The 23,297-nt window shown below is 39.7% G+C and overlaps 1 protein-coding gene across 1 annotated transcript in view; it reads left to right on the plus strand.

The window, feature by feature from the left end:
• Window positions 1-23,297, plus strand: part of ITPR1 (inositol 1,4,5-trisphosphate receptor type 1) — a 2,510,606-nt gene that overhangs the window by 917,107 nt on the left and 1,570,202 nt on the right. Inside the window, exon 23 of the mRNA XM_044076407.1 lies at window positions 4,031-4,196. Coding sequence (XP_043932342.1) covers window positions 4,031-4,196 — 166 coding nt within the window. The remainder of the gene's footprint in view (window positions 1-4,030; window positions 4,197-23,297) is intronic.

Here is a 23,297-nt window from a genome sequence, read left to right on the forward strand (position 1 = left end):
CATCCATCTAGATCTAGGGATGTTAAATTCCATTATACTCCACCCTCATCAGACCAGTAGAGTACAGTGCTCCCTTTTGCATCATAGAGGTTTCTCAAAAGAAATTACAGGGTGTACACAGTCGAGCATGGAAGGACTGAAAGCCCTGTCACTGTATTCTCTCTTACAAGTTGCTAAGGGTTGACCTGTGCCTGGTTTGCAGGCAGGTCTCTGACCAGGTCCTGATGGAAAATGCTACACATTTGTAAATGAAAATGCAGGAGGGTCATTTGCTCCAGAGGTTATAACCTAGCCTCTGACATAAACAGGTCATGCTGGAGAGGCAGATGCATCTCCCAGAGACTGACTTCTCCATAACAGGCTTCCAATTCATGTGAAACGGAGCCCCCTCCCTGACCCCTCTTCAAATGCAATGTAGATCAATGGATGGGTGACTGCAAATTCACTCCTGTGGTGGTGCCCATGTCCATTCTGGATAGAATACGTCCGTATTGACTACCATAGATTCTTACCTCTGCAAACTTCACTCGCCTAACAACGGACAGTTTTGGCATAGCAGGATAAATATGGCTAGCCTTGTAAGGGCTCTATGGCCATTACAACTTCCAATGAACCTATAATGTGCAAAGCATTAACTACGTGGTTCTATCAGGGATTAAATGAAATACTGACGACTTGTTATTACAGAAAGAATCATTCATTTTAAGATTCGCACATTTGATGTCAGTGGAGTTCCGTAGTGAGATTTGATATCCATTTCTGGGTATCGGAGGGATAAAACCTTAACTGTAATCCATATGAACCAGTTTTGAGTACCAGATTAAGTACTGCTAGAGCCAAATGGGGGTAGGTGGGAGATGAGCATCTTATAGCTCCACCCATCCAGGGTAGGGGAGGAGAAAGGAGGAGGTGGCTTCTGGTGATCAGCTGCATTTCTGCAAGCAGAGGCTTGTATGACAAGTGCTGTTAACTGGGGGTGATGCGACTTGGCTGTCCAAAGCAAATAGTTCATGAAGTTGTGTATGTGGGAGCGTACATGAAGAGAATGATAGTAAGACTGCAGTCTGGCATGTCAGATTTTAACATTTTCATCTTCACATGCAGTTATAGTACATATTGGCTGTGCTGCCAGCATCATGCAACTCTGAGAAAGTGAGAGACTTCTGTGTATTCTGAGACTGTGTGCCCTCCGAGATAGTTCATAGAGTGGTGTGTATGAGGGCTGTTTTCTGTTCCCCATACCTAGTGGGTGGTGCAACAGAGATTACTACTTTAGAAACAACAGTTTACTGTCACATGATTTTATGAATTGTTTTCAGTTAACTTTGTGGTTAGCTTTAGATATGAATTTTATCTTCACTACAAGATGCATACAACAGAGCACTTGAGGCTAGATGATTAAGTTAGAAATGGTGGGGCAAGTTGTAGAGCAGTACTGCTGTGGATCATTTACTGCTAGTGCTTGGGATTTTAACATAGTTACTGCTTTTTGAGGTCTTCCTGAGGAAAGTACAGGTGTGAGTTATATTTTGCAACACCAAATCTTGACTGAAGTTTCCGCTGCCAACTTTTTTTGTATTTGAATTGGCCTGTGAGAAGTGTAGGCCATATTTAAAGATGGAGGTTAGCTCATCTTTTTCCAGACTGACACATACCCTATTCCTAGACAGTGCCGTCAACTAATTAGATGTTTACTGCTCTGTTATGTCTGCATTTGGTTATAATTCTGGACAAAGGTAGGATTCTACTTGGGGCCAGTCTTGTCTCCATCCAGCAAATCTAGGAGTGTCTGTTTGCTGACAGCCTCTCAACTGTTGATTTTTGCAGAATTTCCAGATTTTTGCCTCGTGTTTGGTCTGTTCCTCATAACATTTGTGGTTTTCTGGCAAATCACTGAGGACTAAAATCACCAAATGATACACATTTGAGTTTCAGACCTTCTGTGCTTAAAAAATACATGCCAATACAAAACCTTTTATTATAGCAAAGTGTTTAAGTTTATAAGAGCAATATTAAAAACCTGTTATTTTTTTGGTCTTTGTCCTCCATTATTTTATGCTTTGTCCAGATTTCTTGTGCTAAGAGGTTAAGAGACATGAGCTACAGGTTTGTGGATAGTGTTGTGTGGTACTTTCTTGCTTTTATTTTAATGGATATTTTTCCTCCATTTTAAAATATCTGCACCTTTTACTAATTGTGTTTAGGAATATTAAGTATTTCAGTGTTTGAACATTAGGTGGTTACACTGCATAGGGGCACCCAGTGCTGTGAAGATGCCTAAAGTTGGGACAGTAGATGATTTGACATCCATGTTAACAGTGATTTTATTCTTCACAAGAGGTCAGTAATGCAAGTGTCAGATGCTTGGAGTAAGAAGGGAGGTTATAGACAATAGCTGAAGGTAGTCAAATCAATATTGAATGAAAAGGTTATAGTTAGACTTGATATTTTAATCACTTAGGGCATCAATAACTGATCTTTCTCAGTTTGTGGGCAGAGTACTTGAGGAAGAATGTTCAGGTGGAGGAGTGAGATTTACGAGAAACCAGGAATTGAGGACATGTCATAGTTACTGCATGAAAGTGAAATGTTAATGCTTTTTTTTATTAATGTGGTGTCTTCCATTAATGTTATCCATGTTATTTAGATGTGACAATTTATTAAAGATGTAAGTTTTTTTGTCTGAGGGTTGGAGAAGCTTTGACAGCTTATTGAAGTGATATGTAGCAAATTTAGATGGGTTTTGCAATAAGTCACGTGTAGTTTGCTGCTCGAGGCACATCATATGGCTACAAGGTTGAGCTCTGAGGAGATAGCACATGAGATATTATGATCAGGGATAAAGCTCTGTCAATATGGCCCAGGTGACTAAGGTTCGTTTAGCAGCCTAGGGCATCTAGTAGAGGTAGCATGGGAGGGGGAAGTGATGCAGCTTTTTCTGCTTGCCTCTTTGAAGGGGGGGTAGGAATGCACACCTGGGGTGAACATTCTCATGGTTCAATGTTCAATAATGTCTGGAGACACCAATGGGGTGTTGGCTTCAAGGGAGTAAGACTGTTCTGAGGGGTTACTTAACTTGTGGAACCAAGTAACATGACCCATTGCTGTTACTGGGCAGGTACAGTGAGATAGGTCTGCAAAAAGCAAAATAAACTCTACTGCATGAATGATAATGTTAGATCGCATTGCAGTATGAGGAACATATGGGCAATCTGACAGAGGATGTGAAAGCAGGCAGCAAATGTTCTAAAAAAGTGATTGAATTACATAACATTTGCTAGATGAAGCATGTAGTAGTAAATACTGGACAAGCAACAGTCTGAAGACTGGTGTTGCTCTTTAGCAAGGGTGACTTTTTGGAATAGCTTACTGGAAGATGACATGAACTGAACCTTAAAGTATTCTTTTATTAGAATTTTTTGTTAGGGAGTACTTTAGAGAGCTAAACAAGAACATTTGAGAGCACAATATTGCAGTATAAGAATCTGAGTTATGCTTAAAAATGTACTAGACTTAATAAAATGGTAAAATGAGAACATAAGGTAATATATCTTTACTGTCTTTGGTTGCATGTCTGTTCCCATCAACTTCCTTGCTTTAGTTCTCTCTCCAAAATGAAAGGAATGGCAGAGCCGTTTTTATGCTCTAACTGTAAAAAGCCTTAATAGCATGATGCACATTTTCACACCTTGCACGAAGACTTGCTTTAATCTGCATTAATTGAGTTCATCTCTTACAAGTCAAGCAGCTCATGTATGCGTTACTACCAGGAGCATAGTTTGGAAGTATCTACATCTGAAGCTGTTTATTCAAAGGTGGGAGGGGGATGTCCTCAGGCTGGCCCTCTTTAATCTCCGAGGGTAATGATAGGACAGTTAGACATGCACACTGTGCCCCTAAACTATCAAATCAGACCCTTGGTTTGTCTTTATTTTTATTTTGATAAGTTGAGTTCTTCAAAAGCTTTGGCAGATGTTTGAGGGGGATAATTTTAAGAACGGTCAATACAACCATTCATCTTTCTTTTTAGTGAAGAGAATACACCACTGGATTTGGATGACCAAGGAGGTAGAACATTCCTTCGGGTACTGCTGCACCTCACAATGCATGACTATCCTCCACTTATTTCTGGAGCACTTCATCTGCTGTTTAGACACTTCAGCCAGAGGCAAGAGGTCCTTCAGGCATTTAAACAGGTACTTAATTTGTATTAGTTTTAACTGTGTAGAGCCGCAGCCATGCTGCAGAATGGTCTAGAATGTCTGCTTTGCAGTGTTCAAGATATTTATTTTCACTGACTTTATTTCATGCAACATTATTGAGCAGCATTTGTGAATTGTGGTATATTAAGAATGTCACAATGCAACAGTGGAATTTAAGGCAGATTCAAAGAACCATGTTTTGTTGTAGTTTTGCTTATAAGGCAAGGACGAAGGTTTGTAAAAGTGTAAAAGCAGCATAACTTAAAATTAATCAGCATAACATTACAACATTCTGAAACTTTTACTCTTTTAATCAGGTTATACATTATCCATTGCTTGAATTTTAAAATGCTGGGAAACTGTTAGCTTGCCTGCATTAGTATTTTCACAGTATATTCCTTGAAAGAAAACTGGAGTTTCCTTAATCCAAGACGGTGGTGTTGCTTTAATTTTCCTCCAGTCCTTTAGTGTTTTTTTTACACTTACCTAAACTAGGCCAGTCTGTCTGTTTTATACCTGCAACTTGCATGACCTCTATACCCAATTGTGTTCCATGTTAGTGGATGTTAGCATTAAAAATCTGGCTTTACCTCCTCTATATAGCCTACTTTCCTCTTATTTGGAACCCTTGTTACAGCATAGTAAAGGTCAAGTTGGAGAAAGGATAAAATCAGCAATCGGAGAGTAGTGTTTAGGAACTAAATTCATCCTCCGGTTTTGGTGAATACCTTTAACAGGTACCCTGTTTTTACAAAATCTCAGCAAGACACTGATATATAGTCTGTTTTATATAGTGTATATCACGAGCAGAAGTAGGTTAAAATGACATCTGGGTGCACAAGTCCTGTGGTAGAAGTGCCCAATCCTGGTAGGCACACTGGTGCCAGGACTAGAAAAAATGAGTGCAGAATCTTCAAGACACCAAAACATTTCTGCAATGGGATTAGGCCAGGCCCAGGGGAAAGATGACCCCCCTGTTGCAGGAAATAGTCCCCAAAAGCACAAAATATGACAAACCAAAAAAAATCCATAAAGATGATGGTGGACTATTGAGGATGAGAAAGAGCAAGTGTTGCTGTTATGCAAGAACCCTGTAATCACAAAGATTGAGAAAAATTAGAGGAAATAAAAACTTGTACAAAAGAAACTGTCAAAAGCTTCAAATGCAAATTTGTTTGGTACAGCAGCTTGATGAAAAACATAATGACCAATAAACCTTTAGCCATTTGGAAAAAACTGAGCAAGTCTAAAAATATAAACAAAACTAACATTTTTAAAAGGTTTAAAAAAGAAACATGGACATGGGAAAGCGATCTGATATAGTGCAATATCTATGCGAAGGAGAAAGCCAAACTAATCATATCTTTGAAGCTGCTTTTTTGTTTCAGAGAAATGCAATCAAAGACACCCAGATATGGACAGTTTCACAATACATAAGATCACAGAGGGAGAAAGTAGAACAGAAGATTATTAAAGAAGTTAAATAGAAGCTGAAGTTATGGAATACCTGCAAAGTGAATGATTTGGTGTAGAAAGCCTCACAAAGGTCATGTCAAAGCATGATGGAACAGTCTCCCCAAATCAAGGAGAAACTGGTGGAGTGGGAGACATCTGAAGAAATATGGACGTATTTGAAAGAAAAAGGTTTAATGTGGTGTAGTATTTATGCAAAGGAGAAAGCTAAACTAATCAATACAAAAATGGCAGTAGCAATGATATTTGAGAAATGCAGGCAAAGGCATCCAGATATAGAAAGTTTTGCAATACAAAAAAAATAAGAAAAAGGGGAACAGTAGAAAAAAGATTAGTAATGGAGTAAAATGGAAACTGAAGTTGCGATTACCTGCAAAGTGAAGGATTTAGTATATAAAATCCAACTCTGGTAACACCACAGCGTGATATAACAGTAAGTTCCAAATTTAGGAAAAGCAGGCAGAACAGGAAGCCTCTGATCATTTGCCACATGAAGAGATGCTATGGAGCCTTCAGTAGGATACTAGTGCAAAAGTTCAGTTGGAGTTGCACAGCAAGGGAAGGAGCAGGAAACGGTGGCAACTCTGTAGTCAGTGTTTTGGAGTGTAGGCTGGTGAGTTCCCATGTGAAACAGCAATGGATGACGCAGGATGCAGCTAAAGAAAATGTCACAGGAAGATGTTCTGGAACTTGCTGTAGAATGCTTGCATGAAACAGCACAAAAAAGTGCCCTCTGTTGCAACTCTGAGTTGCTTGATTTTAATACAGATGGATATACATATTAAGATCGAGGAGAGAAATAGATTTACAGAAAGTCCAGACCTAAAATGTTGAAGTCTGATTAAAACAAATGAACACAGTAAGTCTATTAACAGAAATGTATGTGACATGACAGAAGTGAATAGGATATACTGCTGTGTAGCTAAATTAATAGCACATAGTCTTGCCGCAAACATACAGGCCAATAAGGGAAAGAAAGGGAATACATCAAATGCCATCATGGAAGTATGAAATAGAAAAACATTAAAGCAATTGCACAGTTTAAAAAAGTGAATACCAGATGACTGACAAGGTGGTACTTGCTTATTCTTTTCTGTACAAATCTGTCAACTCTCCGTAAATAAAGTGATAAGTATGTGATTAGAGAATCTCTCTGTAGAGTATGGCTGTGATAGCTATAATATCTATCCTTTAATGTGTAATAGATGTAAACAATGCAATTGTTGTACCTATCAAGTAACTTTGTGAACTTTGTATACTTAAAAATCTACTGTAGTCAAAAATAACTATTTCTGTATGTGGAGCATTTCTCCCCAGGCCTCCTCTGAACATGGGCTACTAGCCCAGTTGGACCTCCCTGATAAAAATGCCAGGAAGTGTTGCTGTATAGAAGAGGTAACAGATCAACAAAAATGCTTCGAAAGATAGACGTAATAAGAGCAATGCACAGTATTAGAGCAGGATCTATCGTACACTGTTGCAAATAATAAACTAAAGATACCAACAGAGGCAAAAAAAGTAGAACATATGCAGATAAATATAAAAGTTCAAAATAAGCAATTCATTGATGACCCAAGTTTTACAGAAGATTGAGAAACCAAAAGGAATTATAACACCACCAAAAAATACACATCTTGGATAAATATCTATGAAGATCCTGTGGTACATAAAGATGCTGAATGGGTAGAAGAAATAAAAGAAACAGAAATTCAGATGTACAGGATGTGAGCTGGGATGAAGCAACTGCCAGAGAAATTGAACCAAAATTAAGAAAAGCTAATCGAAAAGCCCCAGCTCCATATGCAGTACTTGGCTTCTGGCTAAAATCAACTTCTTTACATGAAGATTTAGGCCTGAGTAATAACTACTTACTTGCCACCATGAACAGACACCAACCTGGTTAACAGGAAAAATACTACTTGAGAGAGAACCTTTAAGCCATCCTAAAAACTACAGAAAATAACTTGCCTTCTAGCGATGTATAAACAATGTACTGGAATTGATGCCAACAAGAGTTTGTAGTCATTTAGAAGAAAACTTAATCATTACGGTAGAACAAAAGGGTAACAGTCATATGGAACAAAGGATCATTTTAGTGATAATTTTTAATAAATGTTTGTCTAACTGCTGCGTTGTATTCTGTTTTATATTTCTGTATTAGCTGGATTTTTGCTGTTAGTGTATTATCAGTTTTTACTACTATGTATTAAATTCTAGTATTTCTGTTAATATAGGTGGAGCTTTTCTCCCCGGGCCTCCGCTGTAAATAGACCCAGTCCAGTTGGACTTTCCCGGTAAATAAATGTAAAATAAATAATGGAGAATTGTTAAAAGGAGAAGACACCAAGTATGGCATGGATAGATTACACAAGCATTTGACAGCATCTCACATTCATGGGTAGAGTGCATACAGATGTATACGATACCCTACATTTATCAGTTACATTACAGTGACCATGAAATAGTGGCAAACCACTTAGCAGCTAAGTCATAATAAAGGACAAATTGTCATCCCAGGGGTAAATATGCAGAAGGCGATATTCTAGGTTGACTCTCACCATTGCTCCTTTTTCTTGCCCTTAACCTATCGAGCTGTTTACTTAACAGACTAACTTGTAGTTAAAATGTTGGCTCCTAGAAAACCGTGCAAAGACTTCATTTTTTGTAAGCGATTTAAAACTGTATAGTTCTTCAGATGAGCTGAAAGTACAACTAGAACTGGTCAAAACTTTCTCAGATGATACAAGTATTCTTTGGTCTTGATAAATTTGAGAAAGTAACATTTAATGCAGGAAAGGTACAGCACAAAGAAAATAGTCGAACAAGAATGCAATATAAAAGAATGTGAGCAGGGGGATGTGTATAAACATTTGGGAATTGAAGGATTGACAAACATGAACAAATGCAAACAAAACCCATTAAGGAATATTTTCGAAGGCTAAAAAATCTAAGACTAAAATTAGTACTTGAAGCATATCTGTGTCAAGTGATCATAGTAATCAAGCCAGAAGTAGATAAAAATCAGTCAGCAAATGAATGTGCTAAAACATAAATAAAAGATGAAGGATCAGATGAGAAGGCAAGAAATGTGGCAAAAGCACAAATATAGGTGCAAATACAGGAAACTTGAACAACCACATGTTGCTCAGGATCTGATGCTGGAATGGTTAAGAAGTGAATTTAAACCAAAAGAAAGGTTAATACTGGTAGCCCAGTATAGTGAATTATGTTACACGTCTGATTACAAAGTGCAATGAGCATGTGGGAGGAGGACAAATGCTGGTTCTGTAAAACACAGCTGGAAACAGCCACACATTGTTGCTAGTTGTGATATACTAATGGCAGTGGGCCTGTATACTGAAAGGCATAATGTGGCAAGACTGTTGCACTGGGGATTGTGCCAACATTACAGTAATGAAGTAGCCAAGAAGTATTGGAAACATGAACCTCAAAGCATTCTAGAGAATGATGTTTATATTGCATGGGGTTACCCATTACCAACAGTTTAAAAAAATGCTAGATTGAAATTGCTACACCATGTGATACCTTGCATACAGTAGGAAAGTTATAAATACCAGGATTTGAAGGCAGAAACAAGGCTAATATGAAAAAAGGATGCCCAGTTCTGATAGGAGCAATAGGTCACAAAGAATTTAGTCTTAGATATGCTGCCAATTCATGTAATTCCATATGAATTGCCGGAGTTGTCAATTTGGGGCACATTGTGGGTGCTGTTAAGAGCACTTTTGGCCAACAACAGAGATTGAAACAGCAGCTTAGTTCTGCATATTTACAGCCATCCTGCTAGTGTACTGTTGTTAGTTTGTCTCTAACACATATAACAAGAAGGCTTGGGGTTTTGTTTAGATGCTTTAATACATAGAAACACATCAGAATGGATAGCAGAATCTTTAAATGTGAACAAACTAGTTAACAGACTTTACATACATGCATGCTTACATCTCAACACCTAACTACAAAATGGCAGTGTGACTTGCACGTGCAAGCCCTTGGATAGCTTCTTTTAAAGTATATACACATATATTGATCTATATCCTCTCTCTTAAAACGATTGCCCTTTGTACAAAATTTCAGAGTTAGGCATTCATTACTGTATACATCAGAAACAAAACACAATGTTTCATGTCCATGTTGCTTCATATCTGCTACAGGGTTTAGAGATTCGACCGTATCGTAACATAACAGTTGGGACCAAATTTAGCAACAGGGGACAGTCTGCGTTGCACAACTCTTAGCAGGAGCTTCTGGACTCGTCACAGTAACAGGAGTGTCCTCTGGAACTTTCTCAGGAACAGATCAGCATAGGTAGAAAAAATGTACTGGGCAAAATTAGAGTAGTGGTCTTTTAAGCTAACATGGTGGACTTATTAAATGAAAGCAGTCCCGTTTTCAAACTGTCTGACCCCTAATGATGACAGGATATGCCCCTTGCTACAGCTTATTTTATATGGTCATCTACCGGCAGAGTAAGCTGAAAGGACTACTGAGCCTTCGGTTTGAATTTCACCTCCATAAGCAGCAAGCTTTGCGCACCTTGACAAGTCAAGTCCTTCACCTTTACACACTAGCAAATATTACTGCAGACCTAACATTGCACTTAGAACCTGTCAACTTTCAGCTCAATGGGCTTGCAGTTTATCCAAACAGTACAAAATACTTGATTCTTTGCCCCAAAATCTACTCCATTAACTGTTTTATGAAGCACTGACACACCATCAACATCAAGAGTAGGGTTGCCACTGTCTAACTGATCAACTTATTTCTTAGTGGATGCCGCTTAAGAAGAACAGACAATCCTTTGAAACTAGACAGGTTGATTAAATCCGTTTCTGGACTGGGGTCCTAGAAGCAAACTTGATTTTGCAGGATGTGGCCTCCCAGGAATCAGGTCTCATCATCTTCAGTATGTGATGGTAGTGTTAAGATGCCTAGGGTATTCTGTCTCAGGATGTGCTTTCTGGGTGTGGAGACTGAATACAGCTTCCCAGATGGGCTTTTTGACCCCGGACAACAAAAGCCTTTTCTCTTTATTTCCATCAAATGTCTCTACAGTCAGGCTGACTGCAAGGACAGTCCTTCGCATAGAGGAAGCTTCAATGGTATCACAAAAAATGTATGGACAACAACACCCAGAAGATCTAGACACTGTCATTCAGATAATACCTTGCATTCAGAAGAAATTTTGTGGCTCAATGCAAGACATGTGGCCCGTCAGACTGGCCAGTCAGCATACATTGCATATCAATCAACTTGAAGGAGATGTTAGCAGTTCAATTTGCATTGATCACTTTCCACTTCACCCAGGACACAGGTGTTGATTCACAACAACAACACTACTGTCATGGTGGTACAACACAAGGGGGGAACCCATTCATACCCTCTTTGCAGGCAAGCGATGATCTTTCTGGGAGACTGCTCTCTCAGTTTACTCCTCAATCTTCAGGCAGGTTTTCTACCAGAGCACAGAACTCCCTATTTAGATGTGTTGAGCAGACAAATTGTGGATCCTCCACAGTGGAAACTGGATCCTCATATGTTTCAAAAGTTGACAGTGTTATGGGGACTCAGACATTGAATAGACAAGCCATCCATGATTCATGATTCTACGGATTTGGCTCTGGCCAGCACCTGCACCACTACCACTACTAAGGAGTTTGGAGCCCGGAGCCTCCATGGCCTTTGATTCGCATCTTTTTGTCTCAGGAGGGCAATCACTTCCCTCATGTCAAGATTCAGTTCTCTCTCACTCACAGCTTGGCATATCTGTTTTGTGACCCTGGAGGGTCTCAGCTTCCACAACAAGTTTTGAATGTTATTTTGGAGGCCAGAAGGCCTAGCTTCTCTTCAATCTTACTGAGTTATTTTGGAAGGGTTTTGTTTTTCTCCTCGATAAAGGTTCATACTCCTGCTTGGGATCTCAATTTGCAGAACCAAGCAGGGTTCAGGCAGTCTCAGTTTGTTTTTTTTTTTTTTTCTTTTTTTCTGGGAAAACAGGGAAACCTGTTTCAACTATTTCTAAATGGATTGGGTTTTTATTTCTTTCTGTTATATTCCCATCAGTAAGGAGGTTCCGCTGGAATCAGAGACTCATTCCACTAGAGCTACTGCCACTTCTACTGCCTTTCTAAGGGGTAAAGCAGCCACTTGGAGTTCAGTACATACATTTTCATTACCACCTTCCTTCCTTATTCTAAGTCTAGGCTGGCTTTGCCTCTGCGCAATGCAATAGGGCATTTTTTAGCAGTCTAATGCTTTTATGATTTTTGCCATCTCCCTTTACCTCTGCTTCTGTTTTGGCATGGTAATATGGTTTGGTGATGGTTGTTTGTGGGCATGTTTTGGGAGGTATCCTGTTTTTTATGGTAGGTACAAAACTGTACTTTTTATCAACTGCCTTGTGCTGTCACTGGCTGCCTGGTTTTGATTCTGGCTTTTCCTTTTTGTGGTATACATGATTTCTTCGTGTTCCCTTATAATAAAAGAATGTGGGTCTTTTGATTTACAGAATCTTTTGAAATGATTCCATTTATTCATCTGTGGCATTGTTGACCAAAAGCTAAACATTTCTCATAGATTCGTGGTTTCCAACATAATTACGGCAGTTAGCAGTGAAACTGGGTTGAGGCCCATGCTTTGAGTTTGATGACTCACTGTTGTGCTTCACTGAGACTGTGAAAACTCTAGAATTTGCTAAAAAGCTCTGGGGTTTATCAATGAGTTCTGTAGGGCTTACAGTTGCTGCCATGTGCTTGGGCATGTTTCTTTTAACCATGTGCTGCGTACTGTCAACATGAGCTTTTATCATTGTGCCTCCTAGAGCTGTACTCATTTGTAAGCATATTTGTGTGCTTTCCTTTAAGCTGATATGTCTGACAAATCTCAGTGGCCTGATTAAAAGTGAAGTCACTGTCACAAAGGAAAATCTTTCTCAGCATCATCTTTTATACCACACACAAGTCTGTCCTTTATCCACTCATCCCTTAAATCACCAAATCTGCACATTTTAGCTTTAGCTTTATTTCTCTGGTCATTTATATATGGTGCGAAAGTTTCATTAGGCTTTTGATCCATTGTATAAAATAAGTGCTTTTCCATTGTAACATTTGTCTGGGGGTTATACATTTCTCTAAATTTGCATTTTTAAGCACTGCGTCCTCCCTTGACTCAGCTAGTACAACGATATGACTGTTTTCCTGCTCTCCAGCATAGACAGCAGTTGCATGCAGAAATGAACGCTCCCTTTCTATAGCTTCTGACCCAGGTAAATTAAGTAGAATAAATGCCTTTGTATGGTAATATTTATCAGAAAATGTACCCTGTATGAAAATGTACTCTTGCTCACTCTCCATTTCTCAGGAATATTACTGTCAAACACAAGTTCATTGGATTTTCGAAATCTGTCATGCCCACAGAGTATACACACAGACTGAAAATATGGCCCTTGTAATTATGTATGAATAAACTGCTCAGTGAGCTTGTAATATGCACAATAAACTCTCCAAAATACTGTGCTTTGCGAAATACACCTTGTAGTGGCTGTACTTTGTGAAATACGCCTTGTAATGGCTGTACTTTTGCGAAATAACTTTACGGTAACACTTCACAAACATGCAAACACTTTATACACTTCTGATAACTCTATCTTTGCTGAATACAAAAATACATGCTTTGTAAAAATGCTCTCATTTCCCTTTATTCTATTCGTTTTATGCAATTTGAACTTTATTTCAAACATTTTCTATAGTAATTCAAATATTTTTTATCAATAGTGTACATATTTCTTTATGCAAATATTTAGAATGTTCTGTATGCCCCGTTTCATTGTATGCAAAAAGAAATGGTGCTGAGCAAGTTTTTAATAACTGAAATTTGTTTCTGACCTGCCTTTTGCGAAGTTTACTCAATTTGTAGGGATGATCTGTTGCTGTATATTCCACCAGCTCTAAGTAAGTGCCTCTAGTCATTTTAGTCAAGCCATTTCTAGCTTGATGCTATTTGGATATGCTGGTTCCGAGCCCAGACCCTTTAGACATGCTTCTGACACCATGTCGCGCGTTCAGCTCTAATGCACATAACAAGAAGGCTTGGGGTTTCACTTGGTTACTTTATTTAATACATAGCAACACATCAGGATTGATAGCAGCATCTTTAAATACAAACAAACTAGTTAACAGACCTTGCATACATACGTGCTTACATTACAACAGCTAACTACAAAATGGCAGTTTGACTTGCACGTGCTCAGTATTTATATACCTGAGCAAACCCTTGGGTAGCCTCTTAACGGTATATTCACATATATTGATCTACACGTAGTAACCAATGGTCTACCCTTGACATTCACTTGGAGCACTTTATCATTTCTATAGAACATTTTTCTACTCCTACACTTCATTTTGATAGGTTTATCGCCAAGAATGCCCTGGTGTTTTTGCTTTAGTGTAGGGTATATACTTTCACTGGAACGTTAAGTGTGAGTGCAGTTTCCAGTCCCATTGCTGGCAAGTTGGCAGATTAAGAAATTGGAAGGCAAGTCTGTTTTACTGCCCTATTAAATAGTATCTTTGAAGGTGACCCAAGTTTCCTTTGCATGTGTTATTCTGCAAATGTCCGACAAATACTTGTCTTCTGTTACTGGTGAGGCTTTCTTTTGGGCCTTTGTATGATATCCTGGTTTATCATGTAACCTTTATTTCCAAGAACTGAGTTATAAATCTCATTTGCTGTGACATGCTGGTATTATATACACCTTGATTATACTGAGTTGTCTTTGTTAGGCATACGTTTCCTCTCATTCGTTGCAACATGCTGGTATTGTATACATTGATTATACTGAGTTGTCTTTTTTAAGCATACGTTTCCTCTTGTCCACAGCTTTGAATGCATCTTTCTGCTCAAAAGATCTGTCTTGCACTCTGACTAGTGTTTATTTTTGGTGTGTTGATTTAAACCACACCTGGAAAAAAAAAATTCGTCAGTGTTTGGCAAATGCCTGCAGAGATTTATTCTTGCCATGCTTCTCTCTGATTTTTAAAATGTTTATTGCAGGCTTGCCACTTTATACTTTATCCTGCTGTCTGATTTTTTTTCATCTTAAGGTGAGAGTCTGTGGTAATATTTAGTCCAGTTGCCCCGAACTATGTATTATGCTAGAACAGTATTCCTCCATTGCATTACATTTCATAGTTATTTTCAAGGCTGCAGAGCACTAGTGTTCTGTGGTAAAATAATTTATCTGCACATTTTCTTTGGTATCTTAAGTATGCCTCCATGATGTCTTAATGTTTCGAACAAAGCTCTTCTATTAGAATACTTTTTTTTTTTGTTTAGTGAGTAACAACTTCCATGTTAGATTTTCAAATAAATCCTAACCTACATTTATAACACACTTTGTAAAGTGCACCAATACATTATCTTCATTTTAATATCTCCCAAACTCTTGCTTTACTTATTTCTAACATGAATGTCATCAAATTGTTCACCTTCATTACTTTTTATTCATCCTCTGTTTTTACCCACTAATTTATCATTTATATACTTTACTGGTTTCCCATTCAATTTCATTGACTGAAAAGTACTACCTTCCTCCACTTTTAACTTTATTTTGCTGCCTTCATTATTAAACTGTTGAACTTGTTTATGGGCAGTCCTGCCCATCTTCTCCAAACCAACCATTGATTGTAACCTGAAATTCTGATTTCCTGTACAGCTTAAAACTGTTTCCTTTTCCATAATATTGCAATACTTTCCATGCCTGTTTGTGGTTTGCATTATTTTCTGCTTTTGAAATCATATTGCTGACCAGCTTACTTTTCTTTTAATTCACACTCCACTTCAATGCAGTGTGCATGCAGTTTAACCATACTAACTAAAAAAAAGTCTGTTCTGGTAATATTTTCAAAAACACTTTGTACTCCATGTGACCCAGAGCAGTTTGTCTCTAGTTGCACATTTTATTCTTCAAATTAAAGATTTTATGATTTTGGAAATAGCATTGCTGTGTCCAAGTTTCTTTCAGTCAATAAGCACTCGAATGAAATATTTTCTTCTGTATTAACTTTTTAAAAAAATCTAGAATCCAGCCTACCATCTCTTGTGAAGTTTCATTTGTTTATCCAGTTTATTCTTTCCTGTACAGCATCTTCACTTGATGTGATTAATTTTTCACTGGCCATTCCCATTCTACATCACTTGCCTGTATACATATTGTATATACCTCTGTAATCTTTCTAATTCGTTGCCTTTTCTCAGTTCACTTGTCCTATCCCAGTACTCTCAAGTGGTGGTCTTTTTGATTTTATTCAGCAAAGGATAGTTTTCCTCTTACAAAGAATGAAAGATGGCAGAGAGATTTTTTTTGTTCTTTTCATAATTTCTTTTTTGTAAACACTTTAACATATTTTCCTAACAGTATTTCATATTCCTGCATCCCTCATGCTTCAGTACTCTACTCATAATGCATTTATCTTTATTTCTTATCATATAAGAAATGTTTCAAAAGTTTCTTCCAGAGGTTTCAAAATAAGTGTACCGCAGATGATGTCCTTCCATTTCACTGTGGCAGTATTCATTACATTAGGGAATCCCCTGTGAAGGACGGTTTGTCTGGCCAGTGTAACAAAGCCTTGGGTTGCTTTAAGGTACACAGTACATCACATGCATGCTCCTGATGTAGCATTGGGCATAAAGGTGACATCTGGATGTAACATCCTCAGAACTTTGCCACTAGTCTGAATGCTATTGTTTGTCTACCCGAACTCCCGTTCCATCACTGGTTAACCAAGCAGTTGCAGATAAGTGCCCCATTGTGGTTCTTTTTATATATATATATATATACACACACACACACACACACACACACACACACACACACACACACACACACACACACACACACACACACACACACTTGCCTTTATTTTATTGTTGCTTCTGGAGTTTCAAGCCATCAAAGGGTAAATGTCAGTGTGGGAGACTCCCCATAAAGATCTCAACTAACAGTGCCTGTTTTGCTTTGGTGCCTCGCACAACTATATAGCCTTTTCCATCTGTCAGGCCTTTGTATCGAAAAACCCTTCATAGTAGACTTTCTTCTTTGGAATGCTATCTTGAAAACTAGTGTTTTAAGCTTCTTGCAGAAGACACAATGGAAGAAACTTCCCTCTGAGGGACATTTTTCAGTCAAGGCTAAGAAGCTCATGCCAGAATCTTCTGCTGTTTAGCCTATGCTGGATGTCTCTCCCAATGCCTGGATATTTGCCTGGTTTTATCATGGATTTTTGTGCCACAACTGAGTTGGAGGCTAGCTGGGATCTGACTTTAAGCATGTCTGACAAGGTATTGCAGATTCTGTTTTGGGCATTCAGGGGAAACCACAGCTGATTTATCTTTGAGGGGCCTAGGGGTGTTCCTGAAATACTAGTCAGAGAAGTCCCTATTAGCATTATTGAATGCCATCCTAGGTCAGAACCTTCCAAATTTTATAAGGCAGACATCCCATTGAAAAAAGACTAAACATATTACTCCTGCTTCTAAGGATACACAGAGTGAATGTTAGGCCTTCACTCTGGGCTTGTTTAGTGCTCTGATGGCATTGAAACTTCCTCTGGGAGTTTGTTCCAGCCCTCCCTTGGTCCTCTTCCCCCTAAAAAGACACCGGGAACAGGATTCCTATGAGAAGCAGGATTCAGATGAAGAATCCCTTGCTTACTCTTCTCAGGTTCCCTGTCCTTTAGATTATGGATCAGAGGAAGAGGAATCTTCCAGTCCTGATACTCCCTTTGAAGAGATTTCCTTTGGGAGCACTATCTCAGGGATGGAGTTCTTTAAATGGTGTTGTGCTCAGGTTTCTGAACTGCATAAGATATTAGTTGCTGCAGATGGATTCTCCTAAATTGCCTGCCATTCCCCCTGTTTTGGCTGTCTTGTTGGATGCATTTTCCATTGCTTATAGAGCTCCAGATTCTCAGCCCCCTGCTCACAAGAAACCTGATAGATTCTATAGGGTGCTTGTGGACTATAAGTTCATGTACAAGTGTTGTTCTGTTGACCCCTGGGTGTTATCTGTAGCTTCTAAGAAGCAGTCTCCATTGCTTCCTGCTCCCAAGATACTACCCTCTGATAAAGATAGCAGGACTATGGAAAGGCTAGGCAAGAAGGGTTACACCTCTGCTACCTTGGCTTTTAGGACCGTTAATTATCCAGACCCATATGTTCAGTATTTGTTGGCTCTCGTATGCCAGGTTATTTTTGATCTTCCAGACTCTGGGGGTAAAACTTCTGCTCTTTCCATGTTAGGGACTTCCTTCCAGGTGTCTCATCATTCCACAGTGTAGATATGATACAGCAAATTCTACTTTTAGGGCTGCTGCTTTTGGGTTCGTGATGAGGTATTTCTGGCTTTGGCTTCAGTCTTTACCTGATGATATTAAGACCAAGTTGATGGATGCCCCTCTTGATAAACACTCATTTGGCAAACTGCTTCTGCTGTATTTGTCCCTTCATGATCAGGGTAAGGCTTTACAGGAACTTAAACGTGTTTTTCTCCTGTGCCTAAATTTCAGAGCAGCTACCCCAATAAGTCAACCTTTGTTCACAGGTAATCTTGCCCTCCTCCTAAGGGTACAAAGGGTGGCAAGCGGTCTTCTCCTGCTAAGGCTACTCTAACTTCTGTGCCTCAGAAGTCTTTTCTAGATAAACCAGGTGCCGTCTCACTATCCTATTCTTACCAGCCACTTTCCCCTTTCTCTTTGCTTCTCTCTCGCTCTTCCTGTTTGTCTACAGATTACACAAGATTCCTGGGTCTTGTCCATTATTCACCATTGGTATTTCATGGTTTAAAAGTCCCTTCCCCCTTTTATGGGCATTCCTCAGGAACAGCTCTCCTCCTTTCCAGAGGTGTTTTGAGATCTTTTGTGTCAGGGTACTGTTCAAGAGGTACCTGTGTCCCAAAGGGAGGAGGGGGTTTTACTTCCGGATGTTTCTAGTACCCAGAAATGAGGGTACTTTGAGACCAATTCTAGACCTCTCTCATATAAACACCTTTTGAAGGTTCCCTCCTTTTGAATGTTGTCCCTTCAGACTTTGTTCCCTCTTCAGCTTTATCAGGCTTATGTGGTGTCTGGATCTCAATGATGCTTATTAATATCCCAATCCATCCCCTTTTCAGGAAGTTTTTACATTTCTCTGCTTCTTTGCATTTTCAGTTCTCTACTTTGTCATTGGCCCTTTCTACTTCTCAAGGGTAAACACCAAATGCCTGTTTTCTGTGATTACTTTTTGCAGGATTCAGGGGATCCAAGTATTTCTTTACTTGAACAAACGTTTATTTTCAGGCATCCCCTCTTGAGATCATGTTGCAAATTCTTCACTTTGCCATTTCTCTTCTGGAAGGCCTGGGGTTCACAGTAAACTTCAAAAGTATTTTCTGGTGCAGGATGCAGACTGTGTGCTTATGTTGGCATCCCTGCCTCCCCCCAGGGCCTTAACACTCATTTCCTCCGGTTTTGTAACAGCCATGGAATTTCTGAGAGCTCTGGGGTTCATGGCATCACCATCCCTAAGCTCCCTTTGGTCAAACTTCACAAAGTTTCATTGTCTTCTGAAGTCAGTTTGGCTTCAACATGTGCATCCTGTAGAATTTGTAGTGCTCTTCTACCTTGTCTCAAGAAGGAACTTTACTGGTGGTTCCAGCAGTTGTCTAAACCTAGGGCTCACTTTTCATTCCCCTCTTTCCTCTCAGGAGCTGTTCACAGACACTCCAGACGTGGGATGGGGAGCAGCTTTTGGTTCCCAAAAAGAGCAGGGGAGTATGGTTGCCTCTTCAACAGAAGGAGCACATCAGTGTCAGAGATGCAAGCTCTTCTGCTGGTGCTTCAGACTTTTCATTTAACCCCCCCCGGACCTCAAGGTATTTACAGACAATACCACAGTGATGTGGTATATCAAACAAACGAGTGGGGATGCAAGATCTTATCTTTGCTGCTTGGCACTGCTAGTATGGAATCTAGCTAGCTAGTATCAAGTGACTCTTCAGGCAGTTTACATTCCCTCAAGTCAAAACATTATGTGGCAGGTAGTCTGAGCAGGTCCTTAACTCAGTCCCATGAATGGATGCTTCACAGGGATGTGTTTCTGGACATTGTCCACAAGTGGGATTCTCCTCAATTAGATCTTTTTGCCTCCCCTCTGAACAGACAACTTCCTCTATTTTGTGGCAGAGTCCCAGGTCCTCTGGTTTGGAAGGTGGACGCCCTCCCTTTTTGTTGTAAGGGGATGTTTCTTTACTCTTTCCTCCCCTTCACCTCATTCCAAAAGTCCTGTTCAAAATTCAACAGGATGCTCCCAAATCTTGTAGTCGACTCCTTTTTGGCTGAGACAGCATTGTTTCCCTCCAGTTTTGCAAAGTAAAGATGCTCTGCACATACAGCAGTGCAGGGCCGAACCAAATGAGGAAAGAAAAATTCTGGATTATAAAGCTGGGGGGGCTTTTCCCACCTGGACTAAATGATCATTTATAGTGCTGTACTTTTTTTCTGCATGTAAATTTTGTAATGATTTGTACTTCTTTATGTATTGAATTAGTTATCTGTGCTTAATTGAAGGAGGTGTTGCTTTTAATTTGTGCTGTGAGGGAGGGCTGCATTTCCCATTGGTGGATTTGTCTATTTATGTAAGAATGAGTATTCACTGTATAATGGTATTCCACTGATGAAGGTTATCTTGCCAAAACCGGTATGAACAATATTACTTTAGCCATTTTTATGGCATGATTTAATTCCATTTGCTGTTTTGTGCCTTTTTTGTTTCACCCATATGCTGGCCATTAGTGACTGTTCCCTCCAGGTTTGCCTTTAGCCAAGGGCATTCATCACAAGTTACCTCACAGGATGGACCTACTCACACAAGACAATGGATGTGTCATGTATCCCCACCTGTCTAGTCTTCAGCTGACACAGTAGGTGATAGGATTTTAATTCCACGTAGACACCTTTTTTTTTGAGAGAGTGCTTAGGGTACTGCAGGAGGCCAGGAAAGCCTACTTATCCAAACAGAAAAAGTTTTCTGTTTAGTGTCTTTCTTGTAACCTGGAACCATTTTCTGTGGATGTTACTTTGGTTCTCTCATCTGTGTGAATTTCTCAGTGCTGGGTTGGCTTATTTGTCTGTTAAAGCCCCACTTAGCTATCTCTGCTTGTCTGCCTGTATCTCCTCCTTTGGCTTCTAGATTTGAAGCTAAACAATTCCTTAAAGGTGTCCTTCATATTAGGCCTCCCAGAAAGCATGTTCCTCCGCTCTGGGATCTTAGTTTTGTTTTGGAAGAATTAACTTGGGCTCTCTGAGTCTGCAGCTTCAGGTTCCTTGCAACATTGCTTTTTGAAGAATGTACTTTGTTGGCCCTTCTGCCCGATTGGATGTCTGAGCTTCAAGCCCTTATGGCTTGCCCTCTTCTTTTGGTGTTTCATAAAGACAGGGTGTCATTGCGTACTAATCCTCCTCTTATGCCCAAGGTGGTGAATAATTTGTCCCTTAGTCTATTAATTTGCCCACTTTTCCCTTCTGTTAAGGCTCATTGTACTAGAGCTGTGGCTTCTTCTGGTGCTTTTTTCAAAGGTTTGGATACTAACTCTATTCTTGAGGCAGCTACCTGGAGTTCTGTGCATACATTTACCAAGCACTGCAAGTTGGATGGAATCTTTAGAGCTGGACTTGGTTTTGCCAGCACCATCCTTCATGGCTTCCTAGAAGGCTCCGCTGGTCCTTCTTCCACCTCCCAAGTTTCTTGCTGAGTTTTGGCACACTCCCTATTGTAATAAATACTGCATCAGTGAAATGGAAGGACATAGTACAGTTGTGTAAAATCTTAACGTAACAGTAGATGTCCTTCACTGCATTATTTCAGTATTCACTCCCTCCATCCTTCCCCTGGTCTATTTGTCTTCTGGATGTACAGGTCCCCCCCCCCCAATAGACTGGCATTCCTACTGGGGCTCTCAGTTCTGATATGTCTGGACCTCAGAACAACAAAAAAGAAGCAATGACCAATAAAACAAAAAAATCCAAGGCAATGAACCCAGCAAAGAGATGGAAAAATGTTTTAATCCAAAAGACGTTGAAAATTCACAGAACAAAAATAATGCGAAAATCAACTCGCACCAAACCGTTCTGGAAATGGAGGAAATTGCCAACCTGCTAACTGACAGATTTGGATCTGACTTCAGTACCCCCATCCCCACCAATCTTCCCCAAAGTATATTTGCCACCATTCCTCAGTCTCAAGAGAGCAGGTCATATCTCCACTTTCTAATGCCAAAAACGCTGCATCAGTGGGACCAGACAACATCCCAGGTTGCCTTTTAAGCAACTTGAAACAGGACTTGGCAGACCCACTTGGATCCCTGTTTAATCACAGCCTTGGGACAGCAGCTGTCCCTTTGCACAAAAGGGGACCAACTGACCCAGGGAATTGTAAACCGATAAGCATGACTAGCCTTATCTGCAAGGCTATGGAATGCATCATTATGGATCTTAAGGGCATAGGCAGTCTCCAGACTCTGAACCCAACCCATTTCGGATTCATTAAGGTTTGATCATGTCTGTTGAACCTGGTTAACTATTTCAAGAAGGTCCCAAAGGCCATGGATGAGGGAAAGACTGTCCTGTCCATACTGCCTATCTTGATCTAGCCAAGCATTTGATATAATCACCCATTCAGGAATTAGAGAAACTGTTTCAGTTTGGAATTAACCCTTACATCACCAGGTGGGTAGCCAAATGACTCACGGAAAGGTCACATACTATCAAAGTGGGTGAATTCACCGTTAGCAAAAGGCCAGTCATCAGTGGCGTACCACCGGATACTGTGCTGGGCCCTTTACTGTTTAGAATTTATTTCTCAGAAGTCCAGGCAAATATGGAAGGCCTGTGGCTGATGACTGAAAATTGAGAGCAATAAGAGTCGCTGAGCGATACTACTGTACTGCAAGAAGGGTTAATGCAAACAAATAATTGTACCAAAGCAGTGGATTGAAACCTAAATGTAAAAAAAATATACAAGTATCCCATTTGGGAAAGCTGCTAAGTACATAGACAGCAACCCCCTAAGAGTAGACAGAGTGGTATGTGATCTGGGTACTCTGATAGTAATTTGAACTTGACTAGCACGTGCCCAAAGTGGTGAGGATGTTCTGTGCAGCACATATAAGCTAAAAGCATGGCACCCAGAACAAAGGATGTTATAATTCCATTGCACTCTGCCCTTCTCATGCCAATAAAGTACATTGCACCCTTTTGCATGTACCTCAGTAGACACCTGCAACAGCTTTAGAGACCCCAGAGGGTTCCTCACTAAGAAAATACAGGGTACGTAAAACAAGTGCTATGCATAAAGATTGAAAACCTTGTCACTGTATTCTGTCTCCTACAAGTTACTAAGAGGCTATTTGTGTCTGGCTTACAGGACCATCTCTGACCCTGCCCTGATAAAAATGTTACACATTTGTAAATCAAACTGCACAAGGGACACTCGCTCCAGGGATCTTAACCTAACCTCCAACATAAGCAAATCGTGCTGGAGAGATTGATAAGTCTGCAAGACTACCCC

This window comes from Protopterus annectens, chromosome 7.part0, assembly GCF_019279795.1.
Source record: "Protopterus annectens isolate FY-2018-M chromosome 7.part0, PAN1.0, whole genome shotgun sequence".
Lineage (NCBI taxonomy): Eukaryota > Metazoa > Chordata > Ceratodontiformes > Protopteridae > Protopterus > Protopterus annectens.